We start from the raw sequence: 16,598 nt of genomic DNA on the forward strand, positions 1-16,598 counted from the left end.
ATAAAACTTATTATTATTATTATTAGCAGAGCACCTGGGAGGCAGCAGGGGGGCAGTGTGGGGCAAGGAAGGCTCTGCAGCTGACCCCCGCTGACCAGTTAAGCTTGAAACCAAGAGACCGGCTGGGCTGATTGAGGGGCTCCTGGCTGTTATCCAAACCACTGGCATGGCAGGGACAGGGAAATGAGCACAGGGGGATTCTTCAGCTGACCCACCCCATGAGAAAAAGTTCTGTGACCGCCCCTGCTCCCCCGCCCCAAAGAAGAGGAAGAGGCCAGGGGCTTTGTCACTGTCATTTAATGTTAATCGAGGCAGAGAATATTTGATCACAGACTCGTTCTCCACGCGTTACAGTTTGTTAAGGGGCAAAGTGGTGTCCCCCGCCACCTCCCCAGGCCCCCCCAACTGCAAATATTTTGTCACAAATATTTCCAATCTGCTTTCAGTGACCCTTTTGTTCACCTCTGAAGCATCACAAAAATATCTCCATGTGGCCTTTTTGTACCAAAAAATAAAATTAAATTAAAAAAACAACTTTGCTCCTTGAGCATGTTGGCAAGAAGAACCGTGGTGGGGGCCTTTCCCTTTCCAGAGTGCTGCTAAAGGCCCTCCCTCTCCCCCAATGTGCGTTTGTTGTGGTCACGGATGATGCATCTGGTGGGCCCAGATGCCATGTGGGGTGGAGGGAGGCCTGGAAGAAGGGCAGCCCTCTCAGCCCCTCTCCAAAATGGGGAAAAGGACATTCCCTGCTAAGGGGACGGACTCACGGTTGCTGCTTCAGGTGCCGTGCCTGGCAGCATCGGCAGGGAGGTGGCCCACACCAGCTGATCCCTTCCCCTGACCGTCACCCTCCCCCTTGGAGCCATTCAGCCAGGCAGAGTGCCCTCCACCCTTGTGCGCAGGAGTGGACTGCTCACCCACACCGACCTGCCATGGGAATGATGGCAGGGAGAGCAGGCAAGGCAGGTGGGGACCCTGGTCTACTACAGAGTTCCCCACCCCAAACAAGGAGTGTGCGTGTAAAGGGAACGGGAGACCAAGTGCCCAGCCTGCATGGCCCCTTCCTGGTGGACAGAGGAAGGCAGCCAAGAGGAGAGGGGTGGCCCAGCCCGACCCATAGTTTCCATGGGGAGGGGGCCTCTCAGTAACAGTCATGTGCAGAGGGAAGGGTGTGGACCAGGTGATTGGGACAACGGAGGCCAATGGTTCCCTGGAGTGTCTGGAGAGGGGAGTGGGAGCACTCCAAATAAATAGAGAGCACGGGCGTCAAGCTGGGCCAATCCGAAAGACGCGGCCCGCTTAGTGCCAACAAGACACACCATGCAAAGGGATAAATTAGGTTTCACGTGTTTTTAAATTAATGACTTCTTAAGCCTACAGTACTGTACGTGGAGACCCAACTAACGGAGTGAGACTATGGGGCTACAATGGGTAGAGAGCGCCTCCCACCCCATGGAGCTTCCCTTCCTGGTGGTCATGGCTGGGGGGGAGGGGAGGGGGGGGGAGAACAGAGGAGTGCCAACCACCTCCCACCACCCACCCCTGCCTCTCAAACCTCAGTAGATGTAGAGGCGGTCAGAGATGGCAGCGGGCATGTGGGTCATGACCTGCATGCGCAGCCACCAGTAGTAGTCCATGGGATGGTAGCGAGTGTAGGGGGTGATGGAAGTGAGCGCATGGGTGATGCTGTCGATGACGGGCGAGGTGTCGGAGGAGCCGCTGTTGCAGTACGACTCCATCTTGGCAATCTGCTCGTCGAAGTACTTCCGCCCGTAGTCCCGCCGGACAATCTCGGGCAGCTCATCCCACATCTTGTCAGCGATGGCCTTGATCCGCTCAGGGCTATAGAGGCTGGTGCCAGCAATGAAGTTCCCAGGCTCCACGATGCAGACCTTCACATCATGGGGGCGCATCTCGTAGCGCAGGCAGTCGGAAAAGGCCTCCACCCCAAACTTGGTGATGCAGTAGGGTGAGCGGGCCGGGTTAGCCATCCGCCCCATCATGCTGCTGATGTTGACCACGCGGCCTGGGTGGCAGAGAAGGGAGGTCAGAGGGGCCACCCTCCCCCAGCAGGGCCATCCCCCTGAACAGAGCCTTGCTCCAAAGTCCCAGAATAGGGTGCAGCCTGAGATATACCTTTTGCTGTGAACCTCAGGCACGATGATTCAGGGACTGGTGGGAGGGGTGGACAGTGGAGCTGTGCCTGGCCCACCTTGCATGGCAGTGGGTGGGAGGGCTCCTGAAGGGGAAGAACTATGGCAGGGGGCATGACACGGGGTGGGTAGGGAAGCAAAATTCCTTGGCTCCTTCCCACTGCTGTTTGCCCCAGTTATGTGGGTCCCCCCACCAAAGCAAGGTCCCCTATTTGCTCAGGAACCCTCGGTGCAGGGGGTGGAAGGGGTCTTACCTTTGGCTCTGCGGATGAGAGGAAGGAAAGCCTTGGTGGTGCGGATTGTGCCCCACAGGTTCACTTCAGCCACCTCCTTGTAGGTGTCCATGCTGGTGAATTCAACTTCCCCAAAGGTGGAGATCCCAGCATTGTTCACCAGGCCCCAGAGCCCTATGAGGATGAGGCAGTCATTGTTGTGATTTCCATCCATTCCCAGAACAAGCAGGTTTGGCCCCAGGGGGAGGGGGAGCTCCTCAGAAGGGTTTCCCCTCCGCACTGAAGGCTTGAGATGTGCTGGAGGGCACACACAGACTTTAGGGAGGGGAGGAGGGGTTGTGAGGCCCCCTCCCCACTGAGTGGCCCACCTCCTGCCCCCTCTTCTCCACCCCCATGGTGCCTTCCTCTCCTCCCCCACCTACCAGTCTCGGTGTCCTTCAGGGTGGATGTCATGTAGTCTACAGCACGCCCCACGTCGTCGCTATCACAAACGTTGAGCTGGACGGTCCTCATCCGGTCACTCTTCATATTGTCCAGGTCCTTGGAGCCCCCTCGGCCTTGTTCCTGCCAAGGCACACATTTCTCATTTCAGCACCAGCAGCCCAAGGGAGGCAGCAGACACACACCTTCCCAGGAGAGTAGTAGATGGGAGTTCCATGTGTGCTTGACTGCAGCTCCCATCAGCCTAGCCCTTGGTAAGAGATACTGGCTGTCCTGGGGACTCCTCCCAACTCTTAAGGTTCCATGACAATGGGCCGGGGAGGAGGGGTTGTGAGGTCCTGTCCCCACTGAGTTGCCTGTCCCTCACCTAATGGCTTGAGGCCTTCTCTTCCCATGACAGCATCCCCACCACTCAATGTCCCCTTTGGTTGCCCCACGCCATGCACTGCTCTGGGCTGTGAAGGAAGGTAGGATCTCTTGGGAATGGTGCCAGAGCCACGTGGGCCTAGTGCAAACCCCGTGGCAGCACAGTAAGAACTGCTCAGATTTTTCAGTTTGCACAATTTTCCAGTCCTCCTGAACACCAGCTACTACTACGGATCTCAGTTTTGGTTCAGCTTCTTGGTTTTGTTTTAAACACTGCTTTTCAATTTCTAATGTTGTATACTGCCCTTGGATTTCAGGGAGAGATTAATGCTACAGACATATAAATGAATCAGTAGGTCTCCTGAGGCTTGTGGGTTGACTGGGACACATAAGGAATGTGGGGTGAGCTTGCTCGGGAACAACTTTAGCCAGATACCCCCAATTTGGGGGGGGGGGGGTACCATCTTGCACCTTTGGGCAGCAGCCACCAGGTGGAGCCAAACCTTAAAAGGGGCTGGCCTGAAGATACAGTGTATCTTAATTGTAGATTTTTTTGTAGATTTTATTGATATTTGCTGTGAACCGCCCTGATCTATGGAAGGGCGGTATAAAAATAATAAATTTATTTATTTATTTATTTATTTAAAAGAACCTCTTCCTCTGAGACAAGGCTGGGGGGGGGGGGGGTCCCCGGGGGGGGGGGGGTCCTTTGGCGGGGGGGGGAGTGTTGGGTATGGATGTCAAACAGGGCCCCCACTTACCAGTTGCCTTCCCAGCCCTGCTCCAGTTAGGCCAATTACTCAAGCAGACCGCCTCCCTTAACACATAGCCCTCCCCCTGCTTGCTCTTGCCTGGAGTCAAGGGAGCAAAGAGACCCCAGGAGGAGGCACATGGGTTTCCCTCTGTGGCCAAAGCAGTGGCCCTGTGACAGCCCCCCGCCCTGGGCCACCCCTCCTGTCTCTGGCTTGTGTGTGTGCTGGGGGGGGAGGTTGGCACTGAAGACCACACACCTTCAGGAGGCATCCAGCGTAGATGATGAAGCCCCTCTCATGGAGGTGCTTAGCTAGGGCAAAGCCAAAGCCGGAGTCGCAGCCGGTGATCAGGACGGCCCGCTCTCCAATCTGTAAGAGGAAGAAAGCACGTGTCAAGGGCTGGGAAAGGGGGCAAGGAGGAGGAGTGGGCCCCCTCTCCTGCCCCACCACATTTCAAATGCTCCCAGTGCCTTCCCTGCGGGGGCTGCTTTCCTCTTACTGACCCTCCTCCCTGTGACTCACCCTCCACACTACTCCTGGAAAGTTGGGGGCCTCAGGCTGCCCCAGACCCAAGAGAGCTATCAGCTCCACTCACCTCTTCCACTTCCGTCCCATAGGAACGCCGGCCCTGCAGGCTGACCGAGGTGGCAGAGAAGCAGAACTGCAGAGGGGGCCTGCAGAGGGGCCAGAGAGAGAAAGTTGTTAAGAACAGTGCCCCCCCCCATGTTCTGGGAATGAAGCCCCCAAAGCTCAGCTCTCTCACCCCCCCCCACCTTCCACAAAGACCCAGTTGGGGAGGGGACAGGACAGGCAGCCATTTCCATCACTTCCAGCTCCCCCCCACCTACACACGGCTGTTGGAACATGCCTCGGGTTCACCCACTGCGTCATGCCACCCTTGCAGGCTATTCCCAGCAGAGTAATCCCATTAAGATTATGACAGGCACCACTGGCCTCCATGTGCCTATGCACCCATTTTTCTGTGTGAGGAAACCCCGTAAGGCTGGGCAGCTCCCAAGCCCTCAAAGACCCCAAGTCCTCCACCCATGGTGCTATTGTTAACTGGGGTAGGAGAGCACTCCAGGTGAGTTGGGGGAAGGACATCCTCTCTTTTCCACCCCACACACAAAGGTACCACCCACCCAGATCCTTTTGTGGGGTCCCCATGGCTTTGCAGGGCTGAGACAGCTTCCAGGGAGGCCCCCCACCCCAAATCTAGAGAGGGGGTGCCTGCCACCATTTGGCCCCCTTCTACAAGCTGCCCCCATAGTCCCCTCCCCACATCTTCCAGGCTCTGCAATTAAAGAGGGTTTTGCAGGATCAGGCCTGGATGGCCTGCTTCTGGCCAGAGCCCTTCACCCCCCCCCCCCCCCGCGCCGTATTCCCAGGTTCTTCTGGGGAGGGATAATGAACCTGCCTCTACTTTCTTTCCCCAGGGGACCATGGGAAGGGGCCCCATTCTGCACCTGGGAACAAGTGAGGCACTTCTATGGATCCTGCCTAGGCCAGTGGGGTCTCAAGAGGAGGGTGCAGGCTTGCAGGAACAAGGGTACCATAGGCCTTTCCTGCCCTTTTGCACAGAGAGGCTTTATGGGCCACCATAAAGCAATTGCCAGCCCAGCAGGAGGTGAAAGGCCCTTCCTCTCCCTCCTTCCCTTCGGGTTGGGGGTCTGGGGCTGCTACATAGGAGGTGCCCCCCCCAACTGCAGTGTTTGTCTACTCTTTTGCAAAAGCAAGTTCTAGGTTGGGGTGGGGCAGGATTGCCCATCCATAAATGGTAAGTGGAGTTTTGGAGGATTCCCCCTTGCCCAACACCTAAACATTGTTGAGGGGGGGCACTTCAGCTCCTTTTGGGAGGGGGGGTCTACTGGAGGTGCCAGCCCAAGAGGGGAGGGGAGCCCAGCACCACACAGGATGAGGGAGGGCTCTGTAGGGCTCCCCTGGGCAAAGCCCCCTCCCTTCCCTTCCCAGAAATACCCCCGAAAGACCCCTCCCTTCCTCCTCGAATGTTCTTGTTGTTATTAATATAGAGAGAGAGCTGTAAAGTTTGCCCAAAGAGTCAAATAAAATAAGAAATAACAAATAAAAACTTGCCAAGCGGCGAACAATCGAAAACCTAACTATATTTTACGTGATTTTATATTATATTTTATTGTATATATTTTATGTGATTTTATATATAGAAGTCTTAATTGTTTGAATTTTATAATAATTTTATAGGTTTTATCTGTGAGCCACCTTGGGTCCCTCCAGGGAGAAAGGCGGGATATAAATGAAACAAACAAACAACATTACATGACCAAAATACCTCTAAAATAATAGGAACTAGTATACAACAAAGACAAAATAAGCACCAGAATGGTGACTTACCGGAGGCCAGCCACAGCAGCCGCATCCTTGCAGCGTGGGGCTTGAAGGGCCAGCTGGACCAGAGGCCGGGAGACACGGGTGGCCGCTAAGAGGGTCGCCATGGGGGCCACAGTCAGGGGAGGGGTCCTCTTTGTCCTCTGCTTTCTTTCTCCTCCTTCTTCCTTTTCTTCCTCCCCTCTGGACTCTGCAAGAAAAAGGCCACCAGAGCCCTCCTTTATTTGCTCTGGGCACCCACAATGGCCTCCTCCCTCCCTCCGGCCTCCTTGCAGGCTGTTTGGCCATAAAGCGCAGGGTCCAAAGGAGGGACGCCACATGGACACCCACCCCACCCCAGACAGCATGGCTTCCTCTTCTTAGCCAGGGATGGGGGGAGGTTTAAAGCAGGAGGGGGAGGGGGAACCTGAGGGTCCCCTACCTGTCTGGGAATAAACAAGAGTCAGCCAAGAACATCTCTATTTCCCACAGGTGTAGTTGCAGCCCCTCCCACACAGGTAAGTGGCAAGGTCAATGGAGGGGGAATAAAAACCTCTTTATGTGGCCCAGATGGGAGGGATTGGCTGTCATGAGCCAAAGAGTTGGGTGCCTTGCCCAGGAAAGCCCCAAACAAGGGCTGGCACTGGTCCTCACAAAGGGTGTGGGAATCCTGGGTGGACCGCTGACCTCCTGGAGTGGGCCCACACATTTGGAACCACCAGCCCCAGGGAGCATGGCTGGGATCTGGAGCCCCCTTGTCCTGAGTGGGACCCCATGGCAGGCCTCAGGGAGCCACTCAAAGCCTTTCTCAGAAGAGGCACCAATGATGGGCCTGATGCTCCCAGTAAAGGGGTCTCCTCCCCTCCAGAGAGGCCCACCAGACCACCCCACCCCAAAAGAAGAAGCCCCCACCTGCAGCAACCAGCCCAAGGAGCCAGGATGAAGGAAGGAGGCCTTGTTCCCCTCGGGACTCTGAGTCCCCCATAAAAGTCCTTATCAGACAGTGACCCTCTGCTCTTATCTCCCATTAAGGTCTTCCAACTTGGGGGGGGGGGGTATCTCTTAGCAGCTGCCCTGTCTGCTGCCCAAGTGTGAAGAAGCCTTTCATGGCCCCCCTCTGCCTGTGGGCTGCCTTTTATCTACCATCCCCCTGAACCATCATCATCATCATCATCACTATCCACCAGATACAGGTCAAAGTTTTTGGAGGAAGTGGGTGGCTTACACAATGAGGACAAAAAAGATCATGGGAAGGAGAATGACAAACAAGCTATTTGAGGACCCCCCCCGCGCGCGCACACACTTCCAGGGCGAAGGCCAAGGGGGGGATTTCCAGAGGGAGAGAAGAGGAAGGGGAGAGAGCGATCCCTTGGTCTGGCCAAAGGCAGGTCAAAGGGGCAAGTTGACTCAGGGCTCTGGCGGCCAAGGCTGTTGATCCTCAGAGGGAGAGGAGAGGGCCCTTTCAAGCCCGCAGCAGGCTCCCATGCTGGCCTCCTGGGCCAGGGCCTGCTTTCTGATGCCATGTGCCTGACCCTTTTCGGTTTGGACCCTCAGGGGCACTCCCAGCATCCTCTCTGCATGCCCCCCACATCCCTCATTGGGGAAGAGCACAGGGCCAGCATCAGGGGGCCCCCCACAGGAAAAGGCCCCTCAGCCCGGACTCTGTGGGGAGGCCCTGGAGGGGAAGCATGGCCAGAAGGGGCAAAGGCAGAGCCCAGAGGCCCCCAGAGACTCCTAAAAGCCCGGCTCCTGGGCCGGCAAGGGCTTCATGGAGGCCCATCAAAAGGTCAGGCTGGCAAGGGCCATGGCAGGGGCGCCCAGCTGAGTGGTCCATGCTGGTGGTGGGCAAAGGGGGGAGATGATGGGACCACAGAGCCCCCCCCCCCGGTCGCCCATGGGCCTCTCTGTGTGCCAACCCGCCCTGCAGTCGAAAGGGACCCTCTCTGGCCCCCTCCCCGCAGGCCATGGGTCTCAGGCGCAGGGAGCAGGGGCGGCCCAGGCCAAGCGGGGCTTTGGGGCTCCTCCTGGGGCGCCGCTTGCAGGCTTTGCTTTGTGCCAACCTTGCAGCGCTCTGTAAAGAAGGGCTGGAGAGGGCAGGCAAGCGGGGCAGAGGGGGAAGGCCTGGCCCTGCGCGCTTCCTTGGGGCGAGGAAGGCGCCATTTTGGGAAGGGCCGACCTTGGGCCGGAGAGGAGCCCAAGAGAGGCCCCTTCACCGCGCCCCGCCCGGCCTTGCCCTTTGTGGCTGAGGAGGAACCCCGGGAGCCTAGGAAGCTCATGGCCCGGTCCAGCCCCTCTTCCTCCTGCTCCCCGGAGAGAGGGCATCCAGGCTCCGGAGGAAGAGGAGGCTCCGTGGCAGGGCCTCCGAGGGAAGCCCCGGGCCTGGAGAAGCGCTCCTCCTCCTCCTCCTCGGGGGGAAGGAGGGCGCCGGGGGAGAGCCTCGGGGGCCCAGGCGAGGGAGGGAGGGAGGGAAAGCGGGCCTCGCTCCCCGGGCGCCTTCCTTACCTTCCCTGCGGAGCCTCCTCTGCCCTCCCTCCCTCCCTCCCCGGCGCGGCCTCCGGGGCCTCCTTCCTCCTCCTCCTCCAATTCCTTTCCTCCCCTCCCTCTTTCCCGCGGCGGAAGTGACGTCACGCGCCAGGCCCCGCCTCCTCCTCCTTCCTCTCCCACTTCCGGTGGAGCGTGGTGTCGGCGGCTGCCAGGCGAGATGCGTCGGGCCTTGGCTGCGGGCGCCCTCCTCCTCCTGCTGCTCCCCTTCTCCTTCTTCCTGCCGGGGGTCTCAGCGCCTCCTTCGGGGGGCGGCGGCGGCCCGGCCTTCCTGCTCCCGCTCCCGCTCTTGCTGGTCCTCCTGGTGGCGTGCCGGAGCCCCCCTCGCCTCCTCGGCCTCGCCGTCGCCCCCCGCTCCGTGAGTAGCAGCCAGCCAGGCCGAGAAGGAGCCCTCGCCGTCGCAGGCGGCAGGACGGTTCACGGAGTGGAACCGGGGGAGGGAGCCCGCTCCGCCCGCCCTCCTGCCCTTCGGACCCGGCCGCGGAGGAGGGAGGGATCGACCAAAGGCCCCGGGGGCCCTGCCCCTGGGAATGGAGCCTCCAGCAGCAGCAGCAGCATTAGCAGCAGTAGGAGGGAGAGGAGGGCTCCAGGGCTGCCTTGAGTGGAAGGATGAGAAGGGTGGCCCTTTCTGAGCCCCAGGCAGCAGGGATGGAGGCCTCTTGGCCAGCTCTCCTCAAGGATTCAGGCAGGGGACAAGGACAAGGGTCGCCCTTCTCTGCCCCGGGATCCAGGCTGCTCAGCAGCAGCAGCAGCAGCGACACGGAGAGAGCCCCCTTGAGACTCTCCTTGCCCAGATGCCCAGGTTGAGAAAGAAGGCCCCTCTGCAGAAGGGGCAAAAGTCCAAGGAAGGAGACTCCAGTCCACAGAAGCATGGCATGTTAGTCAAGCTCTCCCTGGTACTAATTCCAGAGACTGACAGGGCTAGATCCTCCTCATGTTTCTTACCCAGCTCTTCATGGATTGAGGCACAGCAATTATTGCTATTGCAGAGATTGAGGCAGTGGGCAACAACAATTCACAGTTCAAACAAGACACCCTTGAAAAGGAGAAGTACAACAAGGGCATGTTAAAACCATCCAGCTTTAAAAGGCACAGCCCCCTTCTTCTGCCGCCATGCAGGAACTCACCCCCAGCAGGTCATTCCAGCTCCACAGCAACAGCCCAAGACATGCACAGCAGCAGCAGCAGCAGCAGCAGCGGAAGGGCAGGGGCTCTGCTAGGGAAGACGGTTCCCCCTCTCTAACACACACACACACACACGGCCCCTTCCTCTGGAGGAGCGCTAGGCCAGCATCCCCTGGAGAGTTCTGGAGGCAGCCAGGCGGACTCCCATCCGGGAAGCAGCCATAAAACGCCCCAGGAGAGAAGGAGGATGGGGGCAGAGGGTCCGCGCTGGAGCCCCCCTTCAGGAGCCCAGGCAGGGACATCTGGGAAAGAAATGAAACTGGTTGTAATTCTGTTGTGTGATTCATAGATGCATTAATCGGACCAATTAAATATGATTGAAAGCTCACCTGCCTTGTAATTGCTTCACCAATGAGATTCAAGCTCCGTGATTCTGCTTCCAAATCATTGGGGGCACAGTTGGTTTCCAGGAAGCCTGGAGGGTGTGTGGGGGCACACAGAGGGGCATATTTGGCCCCAGGACATTGCTGTGTTACACACACTTCAATCACTCTCTCTGAGTGCATTTACACCTGCAAAAGCCATGCAGTGGTGGGGGGGGGGGATTGAAGAAGCCCAGGCTGCAGTGGGGGGAGAAGATTGTGCCCTGAATGAAAACACTGGGGGAGGGGGGGGCTCCCTTAATGGAGCTGGGTTGTTTAATTATGGGAACATAGTCTTTAATGCCTTTATTAAATTGCATCTCCTAACCTACTTACTCCAGGGAAGGCAGCTGGATCCTGTAAGACCTTTTTGCAACTCCCTCCAGAGAGAAGGGGCCAAGCCCCGCCAGTGCTTCCCTTCTCTCCAAAGGGAGATCCAAGCCGAGGAGGCGAGGGCTGGGCACAACCAGCGCATGTGGGCTGAGCAGTGAAGGAGGAGGGGAAGGGAGGCGCGGGACTTTTGTCCCAAATGGTGGTGTGTGCGCGCGTGCACCATCATTGGGGACCATCTGGATTCTCCGACATACTTGGTTATCCAACTATAAGCCGGCCCGTTTATGTCGGATAATCCAGACTCTACTGTACTGCTTGGAAGGTGATGGTAGCAAACAATCATCCACTATGGAATCACATTACAATGCATGCTGATTTCTTTGCAATCCACATTTCCCATCACTTCCACAGAGAGGGGACTGGAGGCAGCCTTTGCAACTTGAAAGAGGGCTGGGGTGTCTGTGACACCTGGGGGCATATACCAACACCACCTTGCTGCTTGGGTGAGTCTCTTCCCCACAACTTGCCTTAGAGGCGAGTGAAGTGTGCATGGGACCATAGAGTTAAAAGGGGTCCCCAAAGGCCATCCAGCCCAACTAGGGCCATTGCAGAATCTTCAGATCCATCATCCCCTGCAGGAGGGAGCAGTCCAGCCTCTTTCAGAAGAAGGAGACCTCACCGCCTCTTGGCTAAACTGCTCTCACTGTCAAGAAGGTCCTTCTAAAGCTGGACCAAAACAACTCTCCTGTAACCTCACACTGTTAGACCGGTTTCTCCCCTCTGGGGCAGCCCTTGGGAGATTTAAAGAGGGCAACCCCCTTAGTCTTCACCAAGCTGAACATATCCAGGGCCACAATCCTCTGCAGAGCCCTGCTGAAAAGGCTTCTTGTCCTGTTGGGCCCTTGCACCCCTCTGCTGGGCAGACATATGTCCTCCGTGCCACATCCCAGGACTTGGTCTCCCAGCAGGTGAAGGGCTCAGGTCTGATTAGAGCAGGGGTGCTGCGTGTGTAAGCGTGATGTGGCCCTGGCCCCCAGTTTGGGCAGTTTTAAAGTGAGATTGAACAATGGTCCTGCTCTTTGGCTGGATGGCCATACTGAGCTTCCAGGTCCAGGAGCAATCTGTCTCTGAGGCAATAGGGTCCTCAGGAGGATCCTCTCAGTGGGAACCGCCTAGGAGAGTGGTCTGGGCCGGACAGCCCTTGACCTTTGGATTCCGCTTCAGGCCTCTGCACCACCAGGCTCTCGGAGAGCTAAACTCCAAAGAATTTGACCAGCTGGTGGTGGTTGGTGGAAGGGCAGGATTTGGGGAGCAAACCAACAAAGCCCTTCTGGTAACCGGTTGAGGCTCTCTGGGATTCTGCCAGGGCAGCCAGGCTTTCTTAGGGCACAGCTGGTCTTCCCTCTCTCAGCCAGGGCTGCTTTCCTCCAGAGGTACCATGCTTAGGCCAGAGGGCGGGTTTTCTTCACTCTTGCGCTTCTTGGTCGTCTCTGGTTGGCTGCTTGGTTGGTCAGCTCACAGATTTCCATCCCTCCCAAAGAAGAGGCAGAGGTGGCAACTCAAATGTGCAAACAGCCCAAACTGGTTGAGCAGGACCAGTGCAAACCCTCCCACAGAGAGGGGCCCGCTCTGATGATGATGCTCCCACATCACAGAAAAAGGGAGAGATGGGCATGGCATGTTCCCATCTGCCCACAGGCCAGGCCCAGCCTCCCCAATTCCAAAAGTCACAGTCAGATGGTCGGTCCCAGGTTGCAAAACGAGCTGCACACGCAGGGCTGTTCTGCGCTGTATTTGCACATGGCACATAGGTGTGCCCTGGGCTTCTATCTGTGTGTGGCACAAGAGTGCACACGGGGTGCTGTACATGGATGCGCGTGGCACATTTGGTGCCTTGGTTTGGTCCTGTAGTGTTGCATGGCACAGTTCACATGCACATGCTGTGCCACAGGCACTTGGGGTCTCAACCCAAAAGTGAGAGGGAGGAGGTGAACGCTGAGAATCTGGGTTTCCCAGTGTTCCTGAAGTCAGAACCTCAAAGTCTTTGTGCTGCCTCCCCATTGGCCCTCCTCCCTGCATGCCACATGCCAGCACTGCCTGGGTGGCATAGGGTGCTATGGGTAGAACTGCGCAGGGAGGAGGGTTGTGCCAAGGCCTGGCCTTTTGGGATGGGGGCGAATGGCTGGCCTGAGCTGCAAAATAGCCTTCTCTTTTGCCCAGGAAAAGGGCAGCCATTCAGCCCCCAGGCCCCATTTCCAAGGCAGGATGCCTCTGGAAGAGTTCTGCCCACCACGACTCCTCCTGGCCAGGAACCTGCATTAGCTCCCTTTTAACGCTGTCCAGGTTGGCAGCCATCCCTAACACCTTGTGGCAGGAGGTTCCACAGTTTCACTTTGCACTGAGTGGAAGGGGCATTCCTTTTCTCAGTCCCGAGTCCCCCTCCATTCAGCTTCACTGGGTTCTGAGGGAGAAAGAAACACCAGACCTCCTGGGCCAGGTATCCCCAGTTGTCAAAGCCTATTGTCCTCAACGCTAGGCCCAGTTGTGGGGAGATTGTGAGGTTCTGACGCCTGCCCATCTGGGAGGGCACCTATTGTCTGCTTGGCTCACTCTCTTTCAAGCGGTCCTGGATTTCTGTCACCTTTCTTCCTTCTTTTCTCTGCTCCTGCAGGTGGGTGAGAAGGCCGTGCTGGTCACCGGCTGCGACAAAGGCTTTGGCCATGCCTTGGCCCGGCACCTCCATGCCAAGGGCTTCACTGTCTTTGCTGGCTGCTTGCTCAAGGTGAAAGGGAGGGGATGGTAGTAGGAAGGTCCTGGGCTGCCATGGGGGGACCCCACCAGCAACCCTGGTTGGCCTCCCTGCTGGCCCTCCTGGCAAAGGGTGGCCTGGGCTTGCCAGAGAGTAACTGGACCCTCAGAAACAAAGAGGAGGGCAGGCTTTTGCCTGATCCAGGAGGAAGCAGCCGTCTGTACTCCCCCCCCATGGGGAAGGGCACAAGCGAGCAGGGTTGGGGTGGGTGGTCTCCCTTCTCCGGGTGAGGCCTTTTTCTTCTGCTGGGCTGAGATAGTTTGCAGGAAGCGAAGGGCAGGTCCCCTGCAGCCCCTCCAGAACATTCCAGCCCAGAGGCACAGAGGTCAGACCGGGTTGGGGAGGCCCCCTTTTCTCTGCTGGGGTGGCCTATGGATGGGGTCTTTTAGGGGGGGAGGTTGGTCTTATACCTTGTTCTGACCATCCTCTGAGATGGGGGTAGTACCCCTCTGGAGCACCCAGAGGTCACCACCACCATGGCTACCATGAGGACCAGCTGGGGCCTTTTACCCTGCTCCTCCTCCTCTCTGTGTGCTGGAGGGCAAGGGCCAGGCGAGGTGACCAGCTGGAGGAGAAGCAGAGGGCAATCCGTCCATGGTGCTACTCCTCAGCTGACCCAGGGCAGGAGGAGAAATGAGCCGCTTTGGGCTGGGGCCAGGGCCAGAATGTTTCCACCCTGGCGGAAGCTCAGCAGACTCCTTGCCAAGAGCCTGCCTCATGTGCCACTGACACCACTGCCAGGCCCCTTTTCCATGCAGACTAGGGGGGGGGGGGAACTGATGCAGTGTGAGTGCATAGGGGGATCACGACCCCCCCTAGGAGGAGGGGGCTGCCAGGCCACTTCAGGTCATGGCTCCAGCCACTGGCACCCCAGACAGCCTTCCCCACCCCTCTTGGAGCAAAAGCAGGGTGGGCTGGGGATGGTTCTGCCTGTAGACGAAAGGTCCCAGTGGAAAGGAAGGGTCATTGTTCTAAATTTGTCTATATTAGCGCTTTGTGCTTTTATCCCATAGTAGGACAGAATGCATTTGGAATAATGAAAGGTTACTTTTGGGTCAGGTACCACCTGGAGGGCAGGGGAGTGGAAATCTGAGCTCTGGAAGAAAGACTTCGCCTGTGCCCCTTCCTCCTCTCCTTCCTTCCATGAACACCAGGAATTGCCACCCCGGCCATGGGGCACTGAATCTCTCTTTCAGAGCATCAGTGCAACCTTTTCCTGCGCTCGCCCACCCCACCACATCTGGCCACGACCACCATGTGATGGGGCAGACATGGTGCCCTTATGAGAGGTCATGGGCCTGCGCTGTGCTTTTCAGCAGGCATTTCCTCATGGTCATGGGTGTATTTGTGATGGGGTGCAATCCCACAGACGTTGCCACATGCCTCCCTGCCTGAAAAGGATGGCTATTACTCCCTGTGTGGCATCCATCTGGTGCCCTCTGGTGCCATTTGTCTTTATGATGTCTCCTAAAAAGGAAGCATGGATGGTCCTGCTCAAGAAGGGCTCCTTGGCCAGACAGAGAGACAGGCAGGCGGACACCCGCCCTCCACACTGTCAGACTGCCGTCGTTTCTGAGACCTTGCCTGAGGTGTGGCTCTAGGGCAGGTAGGCAGCCTTTGGACACTCTCGAACTGCAAATCCCAGAAGCCACAACTTCTGGGCAAGGAGCAAGAGTGATGGGAGCTGAAGTCCAACCACCCCTGGAGCCTCCTTGTTTGAGTTTCTCCTTTTGAAGTCAAAAAGAACAGAAGGCAGTGTCTGTTGTGGGGGGTCTGCAAGTGCCCACCCCAGCAATGGAAGCAGATTTGCCAGCCTGGTTGTGGGCATAAAAATGTCTGGAGAGGGCCTCTGGAGATGGCAGGCCTGGGGGCCCTGTCCTGATACCTATAGGAAGAGAAGGCTCCAAGATAGTTGGGGGCTCCATCCTGTGGGGAGGGACTTGGAAGTGTCTCTGGGTGGGCACTAGAATTCTAAACTACAGATCTCAGAGGAGGTGCCCATGACCATTCCAGGGGATGAAACTGGTCTGTGCGAAGCCCTGGTTGCTTGTCCTCCAGGAGACATCATCTACCCATCCTCCCACATGCTCTCTGGAGGGCCAAAGGAACCCTTGTGTGGGTCTGGGGTCTGGGAGGGAGAGGATGGTGCTCTGTGGCCGAGGGGATCAGTGAGCCCACACTTTTCTTGGCCAGGACCGAGGCGGGGAGGGTGCCAGGGAGCTGGCCAGCCTGGGGTCCGAGCGCCTGTGTGTCCTCCAGCTGGACGTGTGCCGCCAGGAGGAGGTGGATCGTGCCCTGAGATTTGTGAGGGAAAACCTGAAGGACTCTGGCCAAGGTGAGTCCCCACCTGTGAATGGAGGCCCATCCCAGGACCAGGCCTCTCTCTGCCCCCCCCCCCCATCCAATGGCTGCAGAGCCAGGGCCCCCCACCCATAGCTCCTCCTCCCATTGCCCCAGGAGAGCCCACCTGGCCAGACTGAGGTTGCACCTCTGAGGCTGAGGCAAAGGGCAAGTGGTGCCCCAAAGGTGGGGAGGATGTCTGGTCCCTGGCAGAGGAGGGGGCACCTTTGAACCCCCTCCCCACCACTGGGCTGCCAATGTGGGCTGAGAGACAGACCCAGGGAGGACAAGGGCAACTTAGCTTTGCCAGGGCACTCCAGTGGGCAGAGCCATGGGCTGCCGGGAGACATGCTGTATGGGCCTGCACCGGGACTGCTGCCGGGAGAGCTCCCATCCTCCCCTGGAGGGATGAGACTGGATGGGAGGAGGGGGGCAGGGCAGAGCAGGGCATGACCTAACCGCCAGGCCAGAGCTGAGGGCAGCAAAGAGGCTGCAGTGGTGGTGGTAGTGACCCTACCTGGGCCAAAGGGACCTTGAAACGGCGGTACATGCTCTGATAACCTCTCATTTGAATTTCTGTAATGCGCTCAGCATGGGGCAACCCTTGTACCAAACTCAGAAGCTTCAATTAGTACGAAACATGGCCGCCAGATTGGTCACCGGTCGTTCCAGGTTTGACCACATAACACCAATCTTAAAAGATCTTCACTGGCTGCCTATTTGCTTCTGAGCACAATACA

The 16,598-nt window shown here is 57.7% G+C and overlaps 2 protein-coding genes across 4 annotated transcripts; one reads left to right on the forward strand and one right to left on the reverse strand.

The window, feature by feature from the left end:
- Window positions 1–281: 281 nt before the first annotated feature.
- Window positions 282–8,841, reverse strand: LOC121925570 (D-beta-hydroxybutyrate dehydrogenase, mitochondrial-like). Of its 3 annotated transcripts, none has more exons than XM_042457856.1 (7): window positions 8,791–8,841; window positions 6,316–6,499; window positions 4,541–4,619; window positions 4,204–4,314; window positions 2,809–2,950; window positions 2,408–2,560; window positions 282–2,026 (listed from the first exon to the last, which is right to left on the reverse strand). In XM_042457856.1, the coding sequence occupies exons 2-7, from the start codon at window positions 6,414–6,416 to the stop codon at window positions 1,557–1,559; spliced, it is 1,056 nt and encodes a 351-aa protein (XP_042313790.1). In that variant the 5' UTR covers window positions 6,417–6,499; window positions 8,791–8,841; the 3' UTR covers window positions 282–1,556. The 3 variants fall into 3 exon arrangements, with proteins under 3 accessions (XP_042313790.1, XP_042313788.1, XP_042313789.1); XM_042457854.1 differs by lacking the exon at window positions 8,791–8,841 and adding an exon at window positions 8,349–8,736; XM_042457855.1 differs by lacking the exon at window positions 8,791–8,841 and adding an exon at window positions 7,201–8,735.
- Window positions 8,842–8,911: 70 nt separating this feature from the next.
- On the forward strand, window positions 8,912–16,451 carry LOC121925571 (D-beta-hydroxybutyrate dehydrogenase, mitochondrial-like). Its single transcript, XM_042457857.1, has 3 exons — window positions 8,912–9,187; window positions 13,381–13,491; window positions 15,712–16,451. The coding sequence occupies exons 1-3, from the start codon at window positions 8,990–8,992 to the stop codon at window positions 15,952–15,954; spliced, it is 552 nt and encodes a 183-aa protein (XP_042313791.1). The 5' UTR covers window positions 8,912–8,989; the 3' UTR covers window positions 15,955–16,451.
- Window positions 16,452–16,598: the final 147 nt, after the last annotated feature.

The sequence above is a fragment of the Sceloporus undulatus genome, chromosome 3 (assembly GCF_019175285.1).
Source record: "Sceloporus undulatus isolate JIND9_A2432 ecotype Alabama chromosome 3, SceUnd_v1.1, whole genome shotgun sequence".
Classification (NCBI taxonomy): domain Eukaryota; kingdom Metazoa; phylum Chordata; class Lepidosauria; order Squamata; family Phrynosomatidae; genus Sceloporus; species Sceloporus undulatus.